The following is a 25,099-nucleotide window of genomic DNA, read 5'->3' as shown; positions in this document are numbered from 1 at the left end:
TAGAACAGTAGTAGGTTTTATTTATAAATTCATGTAACTTTAAAGACTAACATTAACCTTTGAAAAAAAAAAATACCATCATGCAATTTACAACAAATGTAATACAGATATGCACAAATTATTTTAGAACCTTGTTGTTTTTAAAAATTGGCAACTAAGGACGTTAAAAAGAACCATTTTTAATAAAATCTCTTACTAAAAAGTGTATTTAAAAAAACTTTTGTTTAATATTAACAATCATAAAAAAATTTAATGATGTATAATGCTTAAGTTTTTACATAACAACTATCAATATTGATAAACTAAATAAATATAACTACAGATAAAATAAAATATACAAACCCCCAATACAGCAGAATATTTACATAACTTATCGTAATCACAAAGAACCATTTTTAACCACCTTTAAATATTGTTAGCATTTCATTTTAGTTACCAAATTTTTATATACAATTTTTAGGCTTAAATAATGGGTATGCTTATGGGTATGGGTAATATTTAAGTGATTGTACAGTGTAGAATAGTTCAAAAACCTATTTTAGTTATGTATATATATTAGTCTATAAAATAAGACTAATACACAAAAAAATTGGCTTAAATAAATAAAGTGTAGGTAAAACTATGTAAGTATATTAAAAACTTTAAATAAATATTAAAACCAGGGTAAAACAATTTTACCTGAGGTTTTTGCCTTTTTGTGTTATATAGTTTTGTGTAATGTATCATAAGTTTGTGTTATTTTTGTTCCATTATAGGTAGTTCGAGGGGAAAAAAATTAACAAATATTATAACATGGGTAAACAACAATATTGACCTAAAATTTCTCTTTAAGCACGAAATTCAGGGTAGCACACAAATAATGTTGTGTTAAATTTATACTTGATCGGTTTGAGACATGTTGGTGAGTGGGATCTTTTGTGCATTTTCCTCCTCTCGTGATGACCCAGAATTAATTGGTACCTTGTTTCTAAAATAATATATTTTTTTTCAATATAAAATATGTGATTGCAATAAAAAGAAGAAAAAGGCAAATTTTTTAAAGTTACACCAAACTAAGTTATACTTGCTAGTAAATTGTTATAAACCAGGAAATTGGTTTTAATTATTGTTTTTTTTCTAGTGTGTAAAAATCTTTACAAAAAGTAGTCAAAAATATAAATTAAATTGTGCTTAAAATTTACCGTTTAGCAAACAAGTTGGAGATTTCTTGGAAAGATTTTCCTTTGGTTTCGGGCATTACAACTGACAAGAATGCAGTAATTGCGATACACACTAACATGAATAAGATAAACACATATGGACCAGTTGCTTTCTGTTAGGGTAAAAAATATTTTTTTTTCCTAATTTCCTTTTTTTTTATTGTAATTTAGTTTTACATTATTTAACTTAGATTTTACCATTTAAAGGATGTAAGAATAATGTATAAAATTTTAGTGGATATGGTAAAACACAGTTATTTTAATCACATGAACTAAATTTCAAAAATGCAAAGTTTTAGTTTTAAAGTAAAACACAAAAACTATTTACTATAGAAATTTAAACTTACCGATACAGCAGGGAAACTTATTCCAATAATAAAATTACATGTCCAATTCAATAAGCAAGCTACCATAAATGCAGGCGGTCGGGCAGCCTGTCTAAACAACTCAGCAGTAATAAGCCATGGAATTGGTCCTAAAATATATAAAATTAGGAATTTTATTAAAAAGGTCCTACTAATTAAAAAATTTCAATTTTTTTTGCCTATTTATTTGTTTCTTTTCGATTCATGGCCAAAAAATAGAATACCATTTGTTGTCGCAACATAATCTCAAGTTGACTATGGCGAGATATTGTCGATCATTAAAATAATTTGGCTTATAATTAGCCTGCCCCATTAGTTTGGACTAAACAGAATTTTTTACTGATTACCCTACTGAAATGCACTACAATATCTATGCTAATAGGTTGAACGAACCAATGACTTCATGTTGTAAAGTCATGTGTTCTTACCACTACACTGTACAAATTAAACAGACTACAACGTTATAAATTTTTGTTTATTTTTAAAATAGTATTTAATTTTATTGTTATTAGAAAAAATTATTTTGTTAAAATATAATCAATCAAACTAACCTGGTCCAATAGCAAATCCTACTATATATCCAATCACACATGCAATACTCAAGTAAGAAATCCAGGTAGTGTTCTATAAATAAAATCATTATTTTATTGATTATTTTGTGTAATATTAGAAAATAACTTGTTGAAAATCAAAAAGTATTGGTAAATATTATAACGTCAGCCTAAATTTACAAAAATGTATTTTTGATGGATGGTTAAGTCTTCTATAAAATGACGTGATAAAATCACTTGTACTTTAGGTCTTCGAAAAAAATCTAGTATTTTAAGGTCCTTGCTAATTTTCCACTTTCTTTCGGTCCTTGCTAATTTTCTCTTATATTTTACAGTCTTTGCTGAATATTTATTATACTTTATGTTTTTTGCCAATTCTCTATTAGACATTATGATTTTTGCTAATTTTCTTTTTTATGGTCTTCGTTAATTCTTTCCCATTTTTTACTCCTTGCTAATTTTCTCTGTTCTTCATGATTTTTACTAACTCTCTGTTGTTATCAATGGTTCTCACAAATTTCCCTTTGTACTTTATAGTCATCGCTAATTTTTTCTCTTTTTTATGGTCTTTACTAATTCACTTTTTTTTCTTCTTAATGCCTTTACTAATTCACTCTTCTATTTTATGGTCCCTACCAATTTTTTCTTGTCATTTACAGTCCTTGCCAGTTTTCTCTTGTATTTATGTTACTAGTTTTTCAAGGATCCTAGAAGACAAGTGATGGAAAAAATAAAAGTGTGAGTTAACAACTTACAAATGCAATTAAAAGATTAAGAACAACGGTCATTGCAGCACACCAGAAGATCATCATACCAAAACCATAAACGATCAACTTCTTGCGACCAACTAGCTCAATAATAGCAACCTGTTAAAAGGTACATAAAGTTAATGTCATTAACAATCATTGTGGGTTTTAGGTTGTACAAAATCATGATTAAATATTTCAAAATTTTGGCTTGTCATTAAAACATGAATGTATATCATGTAGAACAATTTTAATATAAAATATTAAATAAATTACGATCTATTATTATATTAATTGTATAAAACTTTTGGAAATTGATATTTTTTCCATCAAAGATTTATTTCAATTTGGCTGCAAATTGGTTTTGAATTAGACATGAGTTAGGGTAAAGTCTTAACTTAAAGCTGGTTTAATATAAAAACAAAATATTCATGTAGTAATACCCAGTGTTCCAACAACCATGGTTTTAATTTTTAATTATTGATCTTAAAATATAATAAAAAATAACTCACCGAAATAATTGTCATGAGTACATTTACGCTTCCAACTCCGACTGATGCCAAATCTTGTTGGTTTCCACGAGGAATTCCGGCTTTATCAAAAATCAAGTTTGTGTAGAAGAATACCTAAAAAAAATTAATTTAAAAAATCTGTTTAAAATTGATTACGATATCACAATTTCAATTAGAATTGTAAAAGCTTTGTAAGATTACCCCGCTCCCGCCCTTTGTAAGATTACCCCGTAAGATAGCTTTGTAAGATTACCCCACCTTCTGTATAAAACTATACAAAAAGTTTTTAAAGGTTATAATATACACACCTTTAACATACCTCTTGATATAGTTTATGTGTGTAACATATTGAATTAATTTACCCAAAACCTAATATGGATAAAACAATAATAAATTTAACAAAGTAGCCTGTTCATAACATAATTAGTTTTAAAATAAAAAATAAAATTTATATTAGAACTAGTTTAAATAAAGCAATAAAAAATTAAATAAAGTATTTGCATTGTTTATATTTTAAAATAAAACTAGAAAAACATTTAGAAAAAATTTGGGTGAAAGTAGCAGAATGTCTATTTAAATTTATATTTATTAGATTTTAAATCTTAGAAATTTTATTTCAGTATTGTTTCACTGAAATGTTTGACTTTTTCAAAAAAATTTAAAATTTCAATTCAAAAAAATTTATAACTGTACAAAGTACAACAAAAATGATAAAGTTTATATGAATCATTATATGACTAAATTTTAATACCGATAACCAAAAAAACACGTCCTTCTAATACGCCCAATTTTCAGCCAATCAGCATTCTGTATTTGCCCACACCCATCTCAAAATTTACTAGAAAAACTATTCAAATACTTCACAATCTGGTGTGAATAATAAAAAGCAAACACGTGTAAAAAAGGGAAATTTCAAATGCCACGTTTAATCTTAAAATCATAACCGGTACTAAGATGACAAACCGTTAAAAAATGTGAAAGTTTTACTATGAAAACCGGTTCTTTATAGAGTAGACAACAAATAATTGGCCTCAGGTCTTTTAAAAACTTCAGGTATTACAAGTGATACAACACGCCCACTTTACTAAAAAAATGATCTTAATTTCATAGAAAAATTAAACTTGAACCTTCTTGAAACTTGTCAATAATTGTAAAGTGGTTTAATTTTAATTCGATAAATTTTAATTGATTCTGAAAAACAGTCAAATGATTCTGATAAAAAGTTGACATCAAAAAGGAATTTATAATTCTTAAAGATTTGTTTTAAATGAGATTTTCTATAAAAAAAATGTCACTAAAATTTGAATGGATTTTTTATAAAAAATGTGGAATAACATTTATGTTTAACCAATATACCAAGAAATGCCCATGTGGCCTTAGAAAAAATTTAATTGGTATGTTTTATAAGTATCAAGTTATAAAAAAGCTGTTAGGAAACAGGATATCATGTAATTAGATACCAAAGATTCCACAAAATAAAAATATAACAAAACAATATTTGTTATCCAATATGGCTTGAGTTAATAGAAAAATGTGTGATAATTACTTTAAGGACATCTTAATAACTACCCATACTCTGAAACCTATAGATTGAGTATTTTTTTAAAGTTTAAATAAAAAAAAATTAAAAACTATTCGAATAGTAAAAATTTTGTTTTTAAATAATTTTACCTCAAGCAATGCTTTTGTTTGTTAATCAATTATTAAAAAAAACTTATGTTTACTTTTAAATGCAATTAAGACCCTGAATATCCACTACATAAATAATTAAACAAAGTCAAATCAATAAATTTTCGACTTTTATATATAATAACATAGTCAACTTACAGCATTTATTCCCGACAATTGTTGAGCAGCCATCATTAGAAGAACAGTAATAAGTTGCCATCGGACAGTTTTATCTTTAAACAGTTCTAAGATTGTCATCTGACCATCAGCCTCCTGGGCAGAAGCCTCCGCTTTCATCTCATCCATTTCAGCCTCCACATTTTCTGTCCCTCGAAGCTTGATTAAAACTAAAAAGGGTTTTATTTTTTGAAAAACTTAGAAAAAGGATTTTTTTTTAAATCCAAAAAATTGTTTTTATTTTTTAAAATTATTTACTCCAAAAGTTAAGAAGATTGATTAATAATAAGCACCCACATTATCCAAGCAAATAAAAACCTTTTTTAAATTTTTTTTATTTAAAAATTAATTATAACTTATATTAAATAGCACCATTAGGAACTAAACAATAAATTTTCAACCTTTTTTGGCTTCATCATCTTTTCCTTGATCGATCAAAAGAAAACGAGGACTTTTAGGCATGAAAGGAATCGAGATCATTTGCATAATTGATGGAATACAAGTAAATGCAAGAAGGTATGGCCACAACGTCTCTGTACCAAGCACTTTTTGAAGTCCAAACAACTAAAAATAAAAAACAAAAATAAGTTTTAAAGCAGGTAACATGAATAGGCTTTCTAATTTTACCTCTGCATAATATCATGGACTATTATTTGTCTATATTTATTTTTTTAAATACAAAATTGAGCCAGATCACGTTTTAGAAATCTTTTATTGTTGGATCTACTACCTACAGGCATATATATACATGCTGTTAAAACCCTTTGTTATATCAACAACAAAGTACTTAAGTTTATTGCTTTAACAGCCAGACACAGTTGGTGAGCAGCTTGATTTAAAACATACAATGAAGCTCTTTAGTTAAGAATAAAATTCTTGCTTAAGCTGGCATGACAATGTTTAAAAAAATCTGACCAACTAAAATCTTTTTTTTAGATAATTGGTCAGTGTTATAACATAACCACAAACCAGATAATTTTTTTAAATTTTTATGTGAGGAAAATATTTATTTAAATTTTACCTGAGCTACAAGAATTCCGATAGTGATTAAAAGTTGATTCAGAACCCCGATAGCACCTCGCCATTCCTTTGGTGAGATTTCTCCAATATACATTGGTACTATACCAGTTGCAAGTCCTAAAATAAAAACAAATTTAACCCCCTCAAAAATTTTAATTTTTCTAAATATATAATTAATATTTAGATATTTATATTTTATTTAATATTAAAAAAAAACATATTATTGTTATATTTTTAAGTTATTTTTATAGGAAGATAATAGTGCAAAATTTGTTCTTACATTTCAATTCATTTAGTCATAGAAGTTTAATTTCACCATAATTTACATACTAACAACACTCATAAAAAACTGAAATGTTTGTTTTGTTCAGAAAATTTTGGAATTTCAAGTAACAGTTTAATTAAAATATGTAATATAAAGGAACTGAAAAAAAAATTTGAATATGTAAAGCAGTTTTTGTTTATTTTTGTGGTTAAAAATACAAAGTATATAAGAAAGTAATTTGAGAAAGGGAACATAGGGTCCCAATTTAAATTTTAAAACTTAAAATAACCCCCACATAGGCTAAAAAAATACTTTAAGATGCCCCTATTTTTACTGGGGAACAATTTTACTAAAAATAAAAAAAAATTTCCCAAACCATGACGGGTCAAACTTTTTTTAAATTTATTCAAGCATTTACGTAACGCCTTTTCAAAACAACACAATGAATGACCTAGCTACTACTATTTACATATACCCACATAGTAAACATTCCTTAATATAAATGAATTTATTAAGAGGCTTAAGGCATACCAAGCTTACCTAAAGAAATAGACCATAATAATATATATAATCATATTCAACTGTATAATATATATAATCATATTTAACAAAGTAAATGACAAATTAAAAAACTTTTTTACATAAGTGTTTAGTACCACAAAATCAGCACCTTTTCATACACAAGCCTTTGTGTATAAACTGTTATACAAATTTTCTTAAAAGTTTTTAAAATTATTTAGTCTGAGATATTTAAAAATAATGTTTTTTGTAATATTAAAACGGTGTTTAAAAGACTTTCACAAAGCTATTTTTTTTAATTTTTACAAATTAGTTTATTTTTTTACAAAGTGCCTTGTTAACCTAATTAAGTTCTATTTAAAAGACGCTTACATAACAAAACACAAAAAAACATTTTAAACAATAAATATTATGCAACTGGACCATGTGATAAATTGAGAGCATCCCATTGTCTAAAAATGGGTCATTCCATTGTTCAATTAAGACCAGCTTTCAAAAAACAGTTTCTAATCTTTGAACCTTAAGTTAGTAATCAACAAACCTATTCATGGGTTTTTATATATTAACATATAAAGACTTAGGTATGATATGTGTTAATCTTGAAACAAGATGATGCTTTTATTTTTGATGTCTTGTAAAAAGGTGTTAAAAATTTAATGACTTGACATAAACATGACAGATGTCATAACACATGATATGTGATTTTACATGATGTAAACATTTTAACAACAACATTGAACATCAATCTAACATAATATTTTTATGTGATTTTAAATTACATTTTTTATTTTTTGCAAATAATTTAATTGACATGTTCATATTTTACCTAGTAATTGCCAGGAAATTATATTTAATAAATACCAATTAAATTTAGTTTTTTGGAAAAATGTGTATTAAATCAAAAGGATATTGTGTTAAGTTATATTACATACCAAACTAAATATACCAATGACTGTTACATCTAATTAAATCCAACCTTGAACTACCCTTAAGGATTATATTATAAACTTATGAGACAGTTATGTTAATTTCTCCCAAATTAAATAAACTAAATACTTACTATACAAAGGCCAAACAGTAAGAGGCCAAACAGTAAGGGGCAAAAAATAATAAATTTATTAGATAATTCTTTGCTTATAAATTTAAAAAAAGGTTGCAAGTATCAAAAAAACGCAAACTGGCAAAAATTACCTGCAAAAACTCCAATGAAAATCCTGCCAATAACAATAAGACTGAAGCTACCAGCAGGTTTGGCAATACCCAAACACAAAGCAGCAATAAATGAGATAATGTTGTTTACCATTAAACCACCTCGTCTGTCAAATTTAAAATTGACAATTAATTTAAATAACATTGGGTTTTAAACAATAAAAAAGACAAACTATCAATAACAATAAGGCTTAAATGTTTGGTTTTGTATATAAATGTATATTCAAATAAAAAATAAAAAACAACTCAGAAAAATTCAATAAATTTATATACTTTGAGTTTACGAATAAACCAAAATAAATTTTAAAACAGTGGTCAAAACTCACCTTCCAAACTTTCCTACAACTGGGCCAACTAAAAGGGATCCCACCATTCCAGCTGCTGCGAAGGCAGCCACAGGTATGGCATACATGTTTTGAGAGTACACAGCATGATCATTGTCAGTCTTTAAATAAAAAGTGAATTATTTAAATAAATTAAAATGGTGACTTAATTGTATTTGATTTTACTTTAATAAAAAAAAACTAAAACGCACAGTAATTTTAAGTTTAATTTTCTTTTAAGATCTGATGGGTTAGTCTTTTTCTTAAATTTACAAAATTAGACAAATTAATTACCTCACAAACTTCTTTTGAAACAGCAGGCGGAGCTCCTGTTGTACTATTTACGAAAGTTTGTGAAGTTTGGTTTACGAGTTTACATGTTTCAGCAGAACCAAAGTAAAAAACTTGTATTTCCTAAATATATAATAAAATAAATTTAAAAAAGTATATATATATATACCAAAGTAGCTAATAACAAAAAGATTTTAAAGTTTGTGTTTGTTCAAAAAAAATTTTTTAGTTTTTTACACAGTAGTTTTCCTTTAAGCGCTTAAATTTCTTCCACAACTTAATAAATGTCAACTTACATCCGCGGGTGCATTAACTACAGCAATATTGTAACCATATTGAAATGATGACCCAACAACAGCCATCAACACACCAATAACCAAAGAAAATGTGGCCACCGGTTTCTATAATAACAATTTTTATTAGTTTATTAATTTATAAAGTGTCAAAAGTTATAATATTACCGTTAGAATTTGTTTACCTAAGTTGTATAACTAGCGTGAAATAACATGTTAAATTACTGCTTTGTTTATCAGTAAATTTACAAAACTGTTACTTTAAATATTTACTTAGTCAATACAAGACAACCACATAAAACAAATTAAATTTGTGTATATAATTTTTTATTTTTTTTTCTTATACCAGCATGCTTATTAATAAGGTGCAAAAATTAAAAAAAAAATAATTCTTTATACTTACTGGTTGATTTTTGACAAGAGATTTTTCACCCATTGTGCTACTATTTAGAGGTGGGTAAAAGTAATACTGGTTAATAACAAATATAGATATTTAATGAATCTAAATATTAAAAAATAAAAAAAGTTTAAAATTACACATTTCAGATTTTACCGCTGAAGTTTTTGTTTACAATTTATCTAATTTCCTAACTGCTCAATCTGTTAATGCAGTAAACAAAAAGGTATGTTTTTTTTGTTTAAATAATACTTGCTGACTTGGCATTTTTAACTGTTTAAGTTAGGTAATAAGCACATAATAAATCATTTTAAGGGTTCTACAATTGTCAGATTGTTGTAAATTTATATAATATACAAGTTACACGTTTAGTACACAGTCCATATTGACACTGTCGTTCTGTAACTGGTAATACAATACAGCTTATTGTCTTGTCACTGCTGAGCTAAGGCTGTTAAACACAAGTTAGTGACAATACATCGCATTTTAAAGATCGAATTTAAGCATTTAAATCGCTTTCGACGATCGTTCTTTCATATCCTTTATAACTACTACTAAACAAAATGTGCTATTCTCTTTTATGTTCAATTTAAATAAAGTTTGACCAATTAGAATCGAGAAAAAAGGATAACGCCCCGTTTTTTATTTACGAACTTTATTTTAGTCATGCACGTAGATATTTCTATTCAAGGTGAAATAGATTTCCGAAGTAGTAAACATAGCGAAGAAGTAAATCACGTTTGACTTCATTTAGAAAAAAACTAACCAATAGACGATAAGACATTTACTTTCAGCTAAACGTATTCGTCATGTATACACTGCAAATAACACGTAGCCTTAAAACCACACTACTTGGCAATATTAGTAAAATTTTTATCGTAAATCACATTAAATCGTTAACCATTATTCCTTATTTTATAGATTAAAAAACAACTGTAAATAACCTTCTAATTCACTGAGTTTTTTTGGTCCGAAACGTAAGTCTAAACAAAACAAATTTAATGGGGGGTTTCAAATTGTATTAATTAGATCACAATCGTTTTTTGTATTAATCTCTTTTGTTAAGCGACGCAATGAATATAAAGTGAATAATGCTTGAATCACAATGTACATATGGATTAAACATATTGATAAAAAAATTAAGATTTTCAACAAATATGTTTTGATCGCCGTTACATTTTGTTTAAAAATTTAATTTGTACTGCTATTCAAGCACCAAAAATAGTTGAATTTCTAATTAAAATAGGCAAAATTTTTAATATTTTAAACTACATATAAAAAAATTATTTATATATTTAACCAGGTAATGTACTTTTAAAACAATGATGGAATGAAAAAGTGCACATGATTAATTAAAAGTGATAAAAACAAGCGTTTAACATAAAATCATACAGAAAATATTTGGAAATTTTTTTTAAAAACGTATTTAAAAATTGTGATTATATAAAAGTTTTTACACTGGATGCACGAGATCAGGCACTAAAAAGTAAAAACAAGTCACTTTACACAAAAAGTATGTACAAAGGGCAAACGCCCAATTAAGATCTACTGTATTGAATAGTGCAAATACGTAGCTGAGAAAACAAAAATGTAAACAGGAGTATGTATAACACAATGCGTTTTTGTACTAGACGAAATAGTAAGAATATGTTGAAAAACGTCGGCTAAAAACCTTAAATACTGCTACCAAAAAACGGTGGAGCTATAGCGTCACCGTGCGAAAAAAAACGACGAAGGCTTACTTATGATACGCAATATTTACACATGGCATTTTAGTTGAACTATATTACTCCTTATTACGTAAGATATTCAACCAATCGGTAAACAAAATTTTCAAAAAATCCCAATGACGTCATTAATCTGGTGACGCAATGTCATAACCAAGGACATTACGCAGCTTGCTGGGCAAGCGAAGTGTTGCAATTCAAGCAGTAAATATGGTCGTCTAACGGGTAACAACCCTTTCCATCTCCTTTCTCCGAGGTTAATCTGACGCCACATTTCTGTAATCAGAAAGTGTCAAAGTTTTAAACCACAACATAAAGCAAATTGCGTTATGTGATTACACACGATTTTAAAAAAGGCAATTAAACTTGTATATATAAGCTTTCTATTAACAATATTACCTAAGAAAAATAAATACATATATTGAAAAATACCAAAGCCACGTAAACCGAAAAAATGGTTACATTTTTATTGTGAATAGTTTAAAATGGTATCCAACGATACCGTAAATAATTTGACTAAAAATCATTTTGGAACCACCATTGAGGTCAAATTTTTTTTTTGAAATTTAGAAGCATTTTCTAGAGACCGGTTAAGGTAGATGGGGGTTAATAGCAAGTGTCTTATTGCCAGTAAAATAGCATTTCGGTCAAATGTTATTTTGGTAAAACGGTTTTCGGTGATTTGACAATTAACTGTGTATAATATAACACGTATTTCCAATAAAGATATTTATTTTTGAATACTAACCTCGCATTTATAACAAGATACGTGAAAGCTTCTGCCAAGTGCGACAATTCTGACAGTTTCTTCTTTACCTGGTTCTGGCATTATAGGATCAGTGCATATGCTACAACGTGGTGCAAATTTTCTAAGAAAAAAAGGATGTTACAAATTTTACAAAAAAAATGTAAAATATTGAAGAATATCAGAAACTCATAAATTTTTTTTTTACTTGAACCATATAAACAATATCCAGCACGAACTGTGTACAGAATAACGCTAATTCAACCATCACATTAGAAACATATAGGCTTACTTATGATAATCGTCCACGCAGAATATGTTTCCATTGTCGTCTAATGTAAACGGGATCCCGTCCATACTTTTATTACAAGCAACACACGTGAAACATTCAGGATGGTATGGCTTGCCTGTTGCTCGCAAAATCTAATAAAAAGTCAATATCGTGAAAGGAGTGATTAGTAACGTGTTTATATTTAAGTTGAAAGGGTTTAAATAACGGAGAATAATGATACAGGTTCTATGCACACAGCAAAAGTTTTAGCGAAGTTTTTCCAAGTAAAAAATACTCTTTAGGCAAATGTTAAACTAAATAAATAAATACAACACACATACCGAGAGTAACGATTTCCTGACAGAAAAAAAATTAAAAAAATACACATTTTTTGTATTCAAAAAATAAACAAAAAATAGTTTAAAATAAAAAATTTGCACATAATTATGAAGTGTAAATCAGAGAAGATTAAAAATCTACCCTATCGGTAATGGTTTGTTGACAACTGGTGCATTTCTCCAACGAGTTAATATAACAAGGCTCACAATAAGCTTTTTTTCCCACCGCATAAAACTGCTCGCCGTGAAGACCTTTACCTAACAAACACAAATTATTTTTATTTTCCCCGCACTCAAAAAACAAATATTTACAAAAAACTAACAGTTAATGAAAAAATATAAAAACAACTTCTTTATCAAACACCCAGTAAGCATATTAATACAAAAAATATTATATGTAATATATAAAAATGGACTTTTGTATGGTATGCTGTATATATACTTTAAATGCTTTACTTTAAAAAACGTATTTATTGATTAAGTTATAACAATTGAAATATTATAGTTAAACATTATAGCTTAATTAAACATTATAGATTAATTTTTTTTAAAAACAAAAATCAATTTCTTTATTTTCTTGTTTTAACAAAACCTAAGTACTTACGACAAGTCTCGCAGGTGAAGCAAGTAATATGAAAGATAGAATCCATAGCATTACAACCAACTTGTTCACCTTCCACCACACCATTACACTTTTCACAAAATCCATAAAACTCCTCATCCTAAAATTAAATTACATAAAAATAACATTTTTAAATATTCTATTGACCCAGGTTAAATATATCAAACAAAAATAAAATCTCTTTTTTAATGTAAAAATTGATTCTACTTTTAAAATTAGTTATGTAATTCTAAGATACAACTTAACAATTACAAATTCCTAAATAAAAACTCAACTGACACATTTTTAGCGTAAATAAGTTAATTAATTAAGACTTTATTAAAATTTAACCTTCGGATTATCCATATTAGCCAACAAAGTATTCGTCAAATAATCCAATTCATCTTCTGGGTTTAATTTTGTTGTTGGTGGATCAGGTCTTTGTTGCACTAGTGGTGGCACTTTACTGCCACCATTTTTGGCTGGTTGGCTGTCAGGGGCCTTGTTTACGGCTGCATAAGTGGCTGTTGGGGGTGGTGGGGGCATATCTTCATCTGCTGGCAAGGGTGGGACAGGTGGGGGAATTGAAGAATTGGATGTTGGACGGGATGGTTTCTACAAAAAAAAATAAAGTAAATTGATTGAAAGAAAATTAAATTGTTTTAAAAAAAAATAACCAAAACTTTTGCATGAAATTTAAATGACATTTTTTAGGAACAACTTTGGCTAGAAAACAACAAAAAAGAAAAGAAAAATGTTTTACAACTTTCTCTAACTATTTTTTTAATCCCTAACCAAAACACACTTTTAAAACTTCAGTATTTTTGAAATTTTGACAAATGAACTTAAACTTACAAAAGTGACTGAATTAGTATATTTCTTTCCGCCTCCCTTGAGTGCAGTGGAGCGTGAAGGTTTAGGGAGAACCGGGGGTGGGGCAACTTTTGACATTACTGGGGCTGAAACCTAAACAAAAAATATTAAATGAAACTTGAAACAGAAGAAACAGAAATATTCAATGCCAAAAAATAATATTCAAACAAATTCAATAAAAACCTCTGATTTGGGTAATGGGGGTACAGGTGGGGGTAAACTTGAAATTGGTGGAGGTGAAGGTAAATCTGATTTTAATCCACCAGAAGATTTCTAAAAAAATTGTAAAATTTATGCTGTTTTAAATATTTACAACAAAAAATCATTACCATTAAAAATTTATAGAAAGTTTTTTTTTTAAAGTATAAGGCAACTTTAATTAAATTTAAGTAAAACCCTGAACAACAAAAATCTATTATATATTTTATTTCTTTTTTATTTTAATATTACAATTCATGTTTTCAGATTTTTTTCTTTTAAAGTTTTAAATTAAATTTACCTTGGTGTAAATAAAATCGTCTAAATCGGGAGGTGGGGGTAAATTAAAATCGTTAATTGTATCAGAATTCTTGGTTTTTCCAGAGTCCAGTCCTTCTAACAACTGATTGGTCAGTTTATCGACCTCACTTTCTGACCCTTTAGATGACCTAGTGACCTATAATTTATAAAATATTGATAATAACTAAAAAATAATAAATTTGATATCCGAAATAATGTTACAGCATTTTTTTATTTTGCTAAAATAAACCTACTAAATTTTAAAATAACTTCAACATGCTTTTTTGAAACTTGAACAAATATTGATAAGCTAGTGAGCATTTGTATATTAATAGTTCTTAAATTATCTACACAACACGCGTTAAACTAGTATAGAAAAAAAAACTACACTAAACCTGGTATTTCTCTTACACATAACACAGGCGCAATGGTACGGTAAACTTACAAGTATCTCTCACGTTAACGATCTAAATACTTCACAAATGTGAAGTACCACTACCATTATGGCTAACTCAACTATTCGTTTACAAAAAATGGTTAATTTTACCTCAAACTATATAGCGTTGGTATTTTACATAATATAAATTAAAACTACCTATTCTACCTTATATTTATCAAAAAACGTTTTTATTACGCATAAAGCTAAATGACTACTTAACATTTGCCTAATGAGTATTTTTTTAAATTTTAGACGCAACGCAGTTTTGCATATTTAAAATTTAATTTCCTTAAATATAAAATGCCAACTAATCTTATGAATGCAAGTTAAAACCCTTTCAGTTTAAGACATGTTCAATTTACATGTAAAATAACGATAACCGATGATACTTTATAGTTGAAGAGTTAATATTTTATCGATTTGAATTACTTGACATGACACGAATGTAAGAAAATTACTTATGACGCGTTAATCGACAATCATTTCAAAATGACGTAACTTAAATTTTGCTAACGTAATTAAGATCTAATTACAATAAAACCACTGTTAAAAATATAATACCAACTATGTAATTATAATCTGTCTAAATATTAATTATTACTACAAATCTACACGCCTTTATCTAATTACTGTTTAAATCGTATGTTATACAACTCTATTCTTTAAATACATTTTGAATATGTATACCCTAAAGCTATGAGGCAATATGATAGATAACATCCTTTCATTGTGAACGCGCAAATTCCGTATAACTAACATAAGTAAACAATGTAAACAAGCCTAATAAACTAAACGTTATGCAATAGGTTGATAAAATCCGCACACATCTATATTGATATGCAACTCGTATATTGCATTCTTTTATTATGAAACGCAGTAAACAAGGCTGAAAAAAGCTGAACAACTGAAGCCTTGTTCTTTCCTTGCCTTCAACTATTTGACGCGGTATCGCCATATAAGGAGGCGACATCGATTCCTTACCATTTTAAGCGAGCAAAAATTCTAGGCATGGTTTTGTGGCTTTGTAGAGAAATTATAGTGGTCCAGCTAGCGCGTTTAAAACGCAATAAAACGAACTGCTGACGTCACGGTGATGAGCAAATTAGAAATGAATTCCGTTAACGCAGCGAACCTTCAATGCACTTGCTAACTTACTTTTTACGCACTAAGCATAGGATTAGAAACACAAATTTATTTAAAATTTTTAAAATGGCCAGTCGTTTAAAATGCACTAATGTCAAAGTTTAAGTGACCTAAAAATTTTATTGCAAATTTTTTGTTGATTTTTATTGCAAACTGAAAATTTTTAATTTTAAATTTATTCAATAGACTATATCGATGACTAAATAAAAATTGAATTTGTAATGCAATTCAAATATATTTATTTTTGGCCTTATTGCGCCATTTAGCGGTCGGAAATTTAATTATTTATTAACCCGAATCGAAATATTGAGTACATAATTATTTCATTGTAACACATCATGCAGCAAGTAAAATGTCTTAATATAGTCAAACGGTTGCCAAAAAATGTATTTATTACTTAACATATTGTATATTTGCCCCTTATTTTAACATATAGGTTGCCAAACTTTTTTTGTCAAAAAAAAAACTATTTAATGAAATTTAAATCAAATTGCTTCCAAAATCTGACACTGCAATTTGATTGATTTTTAAAAGTTTATTTGTGCGAATTACACGTAGTGCATTGTGGGATAGACATTAGTTAATTAATTCGACAAGCGCATTCCAATTGACGTCACCGGTAAATCGAGCATAAAATAAGCTAAGCTAGGTTTACTTGTCACGTGACCAAGCAAAATTTTATGTAAGCCGAAAAAAATATATGTATATAATGTACTAGTTAAATATTTAATATACAACTAAGTTACTTACCTGTTGTTGCGAGGTCGTGGGTTTATTGACTGGTCTAGATTTCACCGCTGTATCTAAGATTTAAAATTTAAAAATAAAGTAAAACAAAAAACGTACCTTAAATTTTAACATCGTATTCTTCGTTGATAATATTTGGTATATATCCCAGAATATTTAATTTCATATGTACACACACAACATAAAATTATAAAAATATATTTTTATCAATTTCCTGTATTAAACATATTGTTAAAATACCAAAAAAGGGGTTTCTGCTTGAAGCAAAAAATAACTATCTAGGTTACAAAAACTAATCCCAATTAAAGTTTGTATTAATAGTTCAACCAAAATACCTCTAACGTATACATTGTTAACTTTATATTTTTCAATTTAAACTAAAAATAAATGCTGTGGCGTTTTTTAATTTAGACTTTTCTAGGCTAATCCTTGGTTCTAGTTGTCTTATGCGTAAAACCTCTAAACCTGCTTTACCACTCGCTCAAATGGTGTTTAAATTGAAAAGTGCGCGCGTATTTACATGCAAACATCAACTACATAGCTTACAGACAGGTGCAAGAGTCGGGTACGACAATATTATGTAGCCAACTAACTGGGCCAACGCTTATTCACGACGTTGTGTAAGTCTGGCACGGGTCAATTCAATCTCCACACACGGCGGTGCTGAAATAAAGAAGCGGAACTGAAAACAAGTTAACTGACTAAGGGTGCGAATGGCTAAAACAATGGTTTCATTCATTAGTTAACGTAAATAACCCGGCTGTACCTTTGGTTTTGCGTCCGAGACCGTTCTATTGTTACCGAGATGCATTTTCTCAATAGTTCTATACAACTAACGAACTAAACAGCTGATTTTTGTTTTTAGTCTGGAATACCATGTGTTTACTACAGAAAAAAATCTCTTTACGAAAGCACAAACACTTTTAAGGAACTATTGGTACGCTATATTAATAATAACTATTAAACATGAGTCATTACTAAAGGTATTATAAACCTAACCTTAATCCTAAAATTTTGGTTTTAAAAAAATTCCCCGCAAAAGTTTCTGATAAAATCTTTTGGGTTAAACCGTTAGTAATAAGCTAACAAAAAACAAAATACCACTTGCAAATTAATTATCTTTTACCATTTTAACTAATAACCTACATTCACATCATTTGCATATTTAATTTTTATTGTATGTTGTAGGCTTAAATACAACATGTCATATAGCTAACGTACAATTAAGTATTTTCTAAATTTAAGTCGTGTGCAACTTATCGTTTAACTATATGTAATTTAGTATATTCTATTAATTAGTATATTCTATACTTAGTATTTTCTCTTAATTACAACTAATCCAAAGCGCAAGAATATGACACAACAACCGTAAGAAACTATGCTCTACTCTACATAACCACCAGAGCTAATATTTGAATACCTAGAACAAACAATCCAACTTTTTAAGATGAAATTAATAAAAAATTTGACTTTTTACGGCGATAACAATGTTATGGGAACGGGGCAAGCATCAGTATTGTGTTGACATCACAAACAAAAAACCACTAAGGTGGAATATTTACATCACGTTTTCAACTTTCATGTTTGGTAGTTTAAATAATAACTACATCTTTGTTATTTTTTTTGTAATAATACAATTTAAATTGTACTCTAATTTTATTTAACAAGGCCTAGATCGTAAAAAATAAACTATATTTATTACATTTTTATTGGGTTTGAATATTTTCCATAAAACTACGTTTTTGTTGCTGATAAAATGAATTTAAAATTTTTTGTTTAACTTAATTAATAACTTTTTGATTTAAAATTCCATAAAATTGGTAAAGATTTGAAATAAAAGTTTTATCTCTACTATCTTTAAATGACCAGTCCTCTGATATTAATCTAACATAAAAGCTTTTTAACGTTGACCTTTAACATTCTGATAAAAAATTTGAAAGTGTTGCAATACGGGGTTGAAACTAAAATAAAATATTTTTTACAATTTTAAAATTTAAAAACAGTCTTATTGATATATCCTGCAAAAATTGGTAAATGTTGACAACAAGTTGTTATTAATACGACAGATTTTAAAAATTTATACGTTCAATATTTGAAAAAAATTACGCAATTTCATGCCTTATGACAAATCTATACTTTTACATGTTGTTAAAATACTTCTTATATCTTAAAAAACAAATTAATTAATACACTAAGGTGGGCTGGTGGTTACCGACAACTTTTTGCATTAAAACGGCAGATAATACAATTTAATTACATTTAAAATAAATTACGCTATTTTAACCTATAGCAAAACTTTAGTTTGGTAACTAAATTACTCATATAACCAAGCAAGGTTCTCGCAAAATACTCAAAAATTTTTCTTCCTCATTTTCATAAACTGTCTGTAACAAAATAACACCATACCCCCTATTTTCATTAATTTTTCTCTTTACTTACCCTAAAGGCCAATGTAACATTAAGTCAATAATATTTAAGGTATGTTATTACCACTTTCAAATATAACTTTAAACACCCAGACATATTATTGTAAGTCTATATTTTCACCGTATATGTCAATCAAAATTTGAAAACGTAACGAAAAAGGGAAAAATTTCGTGCAACATATTGAATAAGGGTAGATTACATATAAGTTACGTATTAATAAAAAGAGCGTGAGTCATAAGGCTACGTTTAATTAACCTTTTTTAGAGCACACACCGCTTGTATGACGTCACAGTTATGTTTAAGCAGGAAGGAAAACGGCAGGACGGTCATGCAACGAATTCCCGTAATATATTAACCTTTTGATATTTAAATTGCGTAACACTTTAAATAAATATATATTAGATGGGGTTTTAATATATTATAAAAAAACCCCAGTTTGTAAAAGGCACAATAAATAGTATTATTCGGCGTAAATATGTTCTGTTTTAAACTGACCTTTCAAAAATCCAATAACGTTTAAGACATGAAGTTTTATGGCCTTATAAATACATGCTGTTGAAATAGAAAAAGACAATATAAGCACGTTTTTGGCCATATTACAAAACGTTGCCTTATTTTTAAACTTAAGTTTGCAAAAAATATCCAAACGTTACAAACATAACAACTACCTCTCTATGCTGATTAAGGCTAGATCTTAACATAATGTAGTAGTTAGGGGCAATAAAATATATAATTTTTTATATATGTAACTTATTCACTGTTTACTGCTAACTGTGCATTCTAACGCAAACGTAAGATAACTTAACCAGTAAATGACAACTCACAAGTGGTTTCCGGCGCCAAAAACTCACCAAAAAAGCCTGAGCTACACTGATCTCCGTAGTCACGTGACTTCTAATTAGGCCGAGCCGTAATGAGATATTTTGGTTCGTCACGCGTAGTGAAAATCCAACCCTCGTTTTATTTTTGCGCAAATTACAAGTCTTAATGTTCGTTTGGCATTTAACGTTGTTTTTAATGGAAGGCATATGACTGCAAATGTATACCGTTTATATAAATAACTTATCCTACCAATGACCCATTGGGACATTTTTGACCCAAAAATGTGTATTAACGGAGTTATTTATCTAAATAAGTCATACACCCTTGGTTAAACCCTCATATGTTAAACCCTGTTACGGTATTTTTATCACATTTAAAACTGCACACTCATCACAACACAATACACAATAGTTACAAATTGTAGGTCGTTATAAGAACGTGACTCAAAAAAAGTAATTTTGAATTTTCACTAAATATAAACATACCGTACAAAGGTTATATCCAGATATATAAATAGCCCAACATTTTTACACTGCTATATGACAATCAAACAGCGACCACATAACCAAAAATATTCAAACTATTTTAAGCACATAAACAACATTTCTAACAAATATGTTGCATTCTAACGAAAAAATAAGATTAAATAAAAAAAATTAAAAAAAAATTAACTTTATAAGCTGAGGGTTTTTTAGTTTATTACACTTTCTGACTTTCTTGTTTTTGCGACTAGCTGAATAGTCTACGGAACTACAAGCTTTCTAGTGAAAGAAATTTCAAGGAACAATAACAAAAACATTTTCATTCGAAACCAACCTAAACATCCAGAAATACAATCCTTCTATCAAAATCTTACAATACAGCTTAAACGGGACTTTTACAAAAGCGCTTATTTTACACTTTTTTACCTTTTCGGTGCTAAATTAACGCTTATCGCCTAATGCCGATAAAATCCCCACCTCTGTTGATTTGTATACTTAAACGCGGTACGATGGGCGATAAAATGACTCCTTAGAAAAATAAGCGTTTGAATATCGGCCCGAATCTAAGTTTTATGTACACAAAGGCGGCTTGAATCACCAGCGAGCCAGAAATAAACAAAACTAGGCGTTCGGTTATAGAAAAGGAATTTAAGATTCGTAATGCTACGGTGAATTGACAATGCGTAGGCGTTTAATATCAAACTATTGCTGTTTATATCTTACACATTTTCTATACAACCGACACTTTTTAAAGATCCAAAAAGTCTAATTAAAACCTTACTTTCAAATAATATTCATCACGTTAAATAAATTACATATATATACTTTAAAATCTTATTTCTTTTATTTACAAACAAAACATCGGCGCGCTCTTTTCTCAATAAATGTAATTTGCACAGTTTAATAACACAGACTTCACGTCGCTCTCCATCGTAAATAAGTCGCCTGCACTTACGTTATAAAGCAATTAAATCACAGTAAAACTGAAGTTTATACGATTTTTATAACCCGTATTTAAAAGATTAGGCAGCTACAAAAACTAATTAATGATATCGACAACCGCAGTAATTTATAAAGCACAAAAAAAAAGCATAACAAAACTTACATTTTTCTATATATACCTAATAACTGCTTCAAAACGTTTTTTTTCATTTTTGCGACTTATTTTTATTTTTTTGGTTTCTCCGATCAAAAACTACAAAGCGGAAAATAAATCTAAAGTTACGTCATTCAAAGGGAGTTAAAAAGCATAAACTTTTAGGAAGAGAGTTAAACAAAAGATAGGAAGATACTTGAAATTCTTTAGATTGAAGCTCAAGTAAAATAAAAGAACTTTATTCAAAGCCGCAGCAGCCGCCAATTTTAACAAAGATTATTTCAGTTCTAATTAATTGGCCCTAAAAGTGCTTGCGCATTACTGAAAAGCGTGTTTTTAATTGTAACATTCTGTTAAGCAAATTTACACTATTAACACAAAAAAAAATGTTTTTAAAACTAACAAGACACGGACAACAAAAAAAATAGATTTCAAATAAAATTTAAAAAAATGAAAAATTTTTACCTATTAAATGACTTTTAACTTATTATATAACAAATAAACCTTTAGAAATACATTTTTTCGTTTTTCTTAACAAACGATCTTAAGTTGTAGTGGAGTTAAATTACTCCATAGCGCTATCAGTTGACTGGTAAAATCTAATGTTATTTTTATTACTTGCCTGACCTTTTTTCTCTAAAAATAGTTAGATCTAGCAAATTTTTAACTAACAAGGGTTTGTACTTTTTCTAAAATACATTTAAAAAAATGTGCATAAAAATGCAAACTTCTCAATTTCACAGTTCAGTAACATTATATTTACATTTTCAACACTGTCCGGTTATCAAATTTTTTGCTATGGTTAAAATTAATCTTGAGTATTATTAATGTACACATACTTAACATTTTAAAGCCAAATAAGGACTTTGACATGACTAATACACCTTGACATGTTAACTGCTAGTTTAAGACAAATTCCTTTACCTTGATTAGAAAATTAAATAGCTGCAGGCCAAGCAGAATTTTTATATTTAGTTTTTGTTTAAAAACCACAGCCTGGTTAAGATTATAAATTTAAGTGAACCTATTACAATCCTTTTATATATATAACAAATAACAAACAATCAAAAAACTTGAACATTTTATTATCATCTACAGGTTGTAAGTTATAGCTTAAAATAATATAGAAATAAACTATATATACCTTAAAACTAAACAGAATATCAATTAAAGCATGTAGGCTATAAATAAACACATTTAGTATATATATATAAAATTTATTTTAAAATAGTATGTGTAAAATCATTTTTTTACAATTAAAAATAAAAACTAATAGCATAAGTCAGCCCTTCACATAAACAATACATTATATGTTATAAAAGCCCAGCCTAAAAAATTACCCATTAAAAAAAGCTAAATAAAAATCTTACTTTTATTTGCAGTAGTTGTGGGTAAAAAATTAGACATTGTTTCATGAATGAATTTTTCTGCTTGATCCAACTCTGCGAGTTCATCATCTAACCAATGTTCATCCATGTTTCCAATTATTAATTTTGTTTAAATTTAATTATTTATTATTTAGCCTAAAAATAATAAATAAAAATTAGTCATACCATTAATTTATTCTAGCAAGCTTTTAATATTGTACCGAAAATACAAAATAATTTGTAAAAAGGGTTTTAACTTATTCAACTTTTACTAGCTTAAAACACAACTAAAATCAATAGGATTTTAAACCAAACTTCTATTAAACAAACAGTATTAGCATACATTATTGGTTTAATCTCTTTTTTTCTATAAATATGTAGACTTATTAAAAATTATTACTACGCCTATTCTGTACATAAATATATATTTTCAAAAAATATATAACTGTGTATATTTATACAATTATATTACTCAAAACTTTTATACTGGCACAAATCTCTTTACAAAGGCTAAACAATTTCAAGTAATAGCAACGCAAAAAAATATAGGTAAGTAAATTTTTAATAAAAATTTTAAGTTGTAAAACAATTTCCATGTTTATGTGAACCTAGTTTCTATGTCTAACCACAAAAATTGTCCAATTTAGGCAATAAAAACATATGGTTAAAAGCGAAATTAAATTTACTAACTACTTCCTTCCTAGATTGACAGAACAGAGTAAATATACATTGCTAGAACTTTACACTGATTCAGTTATTTCCGCAAAAAAAAAGTATATGCACTGACATTCAACATACAGTTAAAATTGCTGTACAAAATATATTCAATCCCTAAAGTTAAAAAAAATTACATGAAATGCGATTAGCTTCCTGTTACGTTTATTGAATTAAAAATCTGTCCAGACAGGAAGTTATATAACCACTGACATCAATTACAAAAAATTATTAATGTTCATGACGTCAATCAAATAAATTTTTAAGCTGCCTAAATTATTGTCATTAAGAATCACAAAATAAATAAATTAATAAAATCTCCAATTAACTGTAAAAATGTTTTACTGTTATTAACTAAAATTTTTTTAAGCAAAAATGTTAAAAAAATGTATATATATAATTAAAATTTTCCCAAAACTGCAAAACTCTCTTTTTTATATTTATTTATTTTAGAAAGTCGACTTTACGACCTAAACGTAGAGTAAAATCAGTTACCCTGACCCAGTCACGAATTGCTTTTGGCAGTTTAGGATATTATAGATTATAATTGCCAATAATAGCAGTGGAAATCGTACTCAGGACCTCATGTTTTGAAGTCAAGTGTTCTGATTACTACACTACACTGCCAGTTTAGATAATTATTTTTTTTGTAAATTAGTTTTTATTATCAGTTTAGATTATTGTTTTTTAAATAAATCACAAATTCCCATAAATTTTATTAAACAAGAAAAATTATGATCAAACACGTCACCAGTAAGTTATTACAAGTCATTCAGTTATTGTAAAGCAGTATCTAATTAGGTAACTGACTAAAAACTTTATTAAATTAACATGAACAACTGAACACAAATGAATATAATCGATTGCTTAACCCTCAAGCATATTTATTTAAAACATTTAGACATTTTAACAACCTAACACAAGCACTGATAATTTAACTTTAGATATCATTTTTATGAGCTTGTGAACTAAAGTTTATTAGGATGACCAAAGCCATATGGCTGTAGGGCTTTGATTATAACTAGACTAGTATTTATTTGATTACTCACTGGCAGACTGGCATGCTTCCCTACTGTTAGTAAACAATCTAATAACAATGGACAAAATTGATGATGGCCTATGAACTGTAAAAAAACTAGCACGAATTTTTAAATTTTGCTAGCAAAAATATACATACACAGATTTAAATCAACTAAAAATACTTTGCTTAATGCATTGCCAAAACACGATTTATTTCGATTTACAAAAGTTTCTTACATAGAAATCAAAAAATG

The 25,099-nt window shown here is 27.7% G+C and overlaps 2 protein-coding genes across 3 annotated transcripts; both read right to left on the bottom strand.

Annotated features, from left to right (window-relative positions):
• Window positions 1-5: 5 nt before the first annotated feature.
• LOC145742029 (solute carrier family 2, facilitated glucose transporter member 5-like) lies at window positions 6-9,642 on the bottom strand. The gene is made up of 14 exons (XM_082559765.1): window positions 9,542-9,642; window positions 9,142-9,246; window positions 8,849-8,968; window positions 8,558-8,676; window positions 8,214-8,338; window positions 6,240-6,355; window positions 5,620-5,782; window positions 5,201-5,388; window positions 3,374-3,487; window positions 2,871-2,981; window positions 2,116-2,188; window positions 1,547-1,674; window positions 1,182-1,312; window positions 6-967 (listed from the first exon to the last, which is right to left on the bottom strand). Exons 1-14 carry the CDS (start codon window positions 9,572-9,574, stop codon window positions 874-876), a joined length of 1,620 nt encoding a protein of 539 aa, XP_082415891.1. The 5' UTR covers window positions 9,575-9,642; the 3' UTR covers window positions 6-873.
• A 1,168-nt stretch (window positions 9,643-10,810) lies between these two features.
• Window positions 10,811-23,261, bottom strand: LOC145742032 (lipoma-preferred partner homolog). Of its 2 annotated transcripts, XM_082559767.1 has the most exons (11): window positions 23,115-23,261; window positions 16,921-16,973; window positions 14,590-14,745; window positions 14,274-14,363; window positions 14,073-14,183; window positions 13,569-13,832; window positions 13,221-13,338; window positions 12,759-12,874; window positions 12,300-12,430; window positions 12,011-12,131; window positions 10,811-11,538 (listed from the first exon to the last, which is right to left on the bottom strand). In XM_082559767.1, exons 1-11 carry the CDS (start codon window positions 23,218-23,220, stop codon window positions 11,425-11,427), a joined length of 1,380 nt encoding a protein of 459 aa, XP_082415893.1. In that variant the 5' UTR covers window positions 23,221-23,261; the 3' UTR covers window positions 10,811-11,424. The 2 variants fall into 2 exon arrangements, with proteins under 2 accessions (XP_082415893.1, XP_082415894.1); XM_082559768.1 differs by lacking the exons at window positions 16,921-16,973; window positions 23,115-23,261 and adding an exon at window positions 17,017-17,152.
• Between the last annotated feature and the right edge of the window lie 1,838 nt (window positions 23,262-25,099).

The sequence above is a fragment of the Corella eumyota genome, chromosome 2 (genome assembly GCF_963082875.1).
Source record: "Corella eumyota chromosome 2, kaCorEumy4.1, whole genome shotgun sequence".
Lineage (NCBI taxonomy): Eukaryota > Metazoa > Chordata > Ascidiacea > Phlebobranchia > Corellidae > Corella > Corella eumyota.
This window is presented reverse-complemented; position numbering and strand designations above follow the sequence as displayed.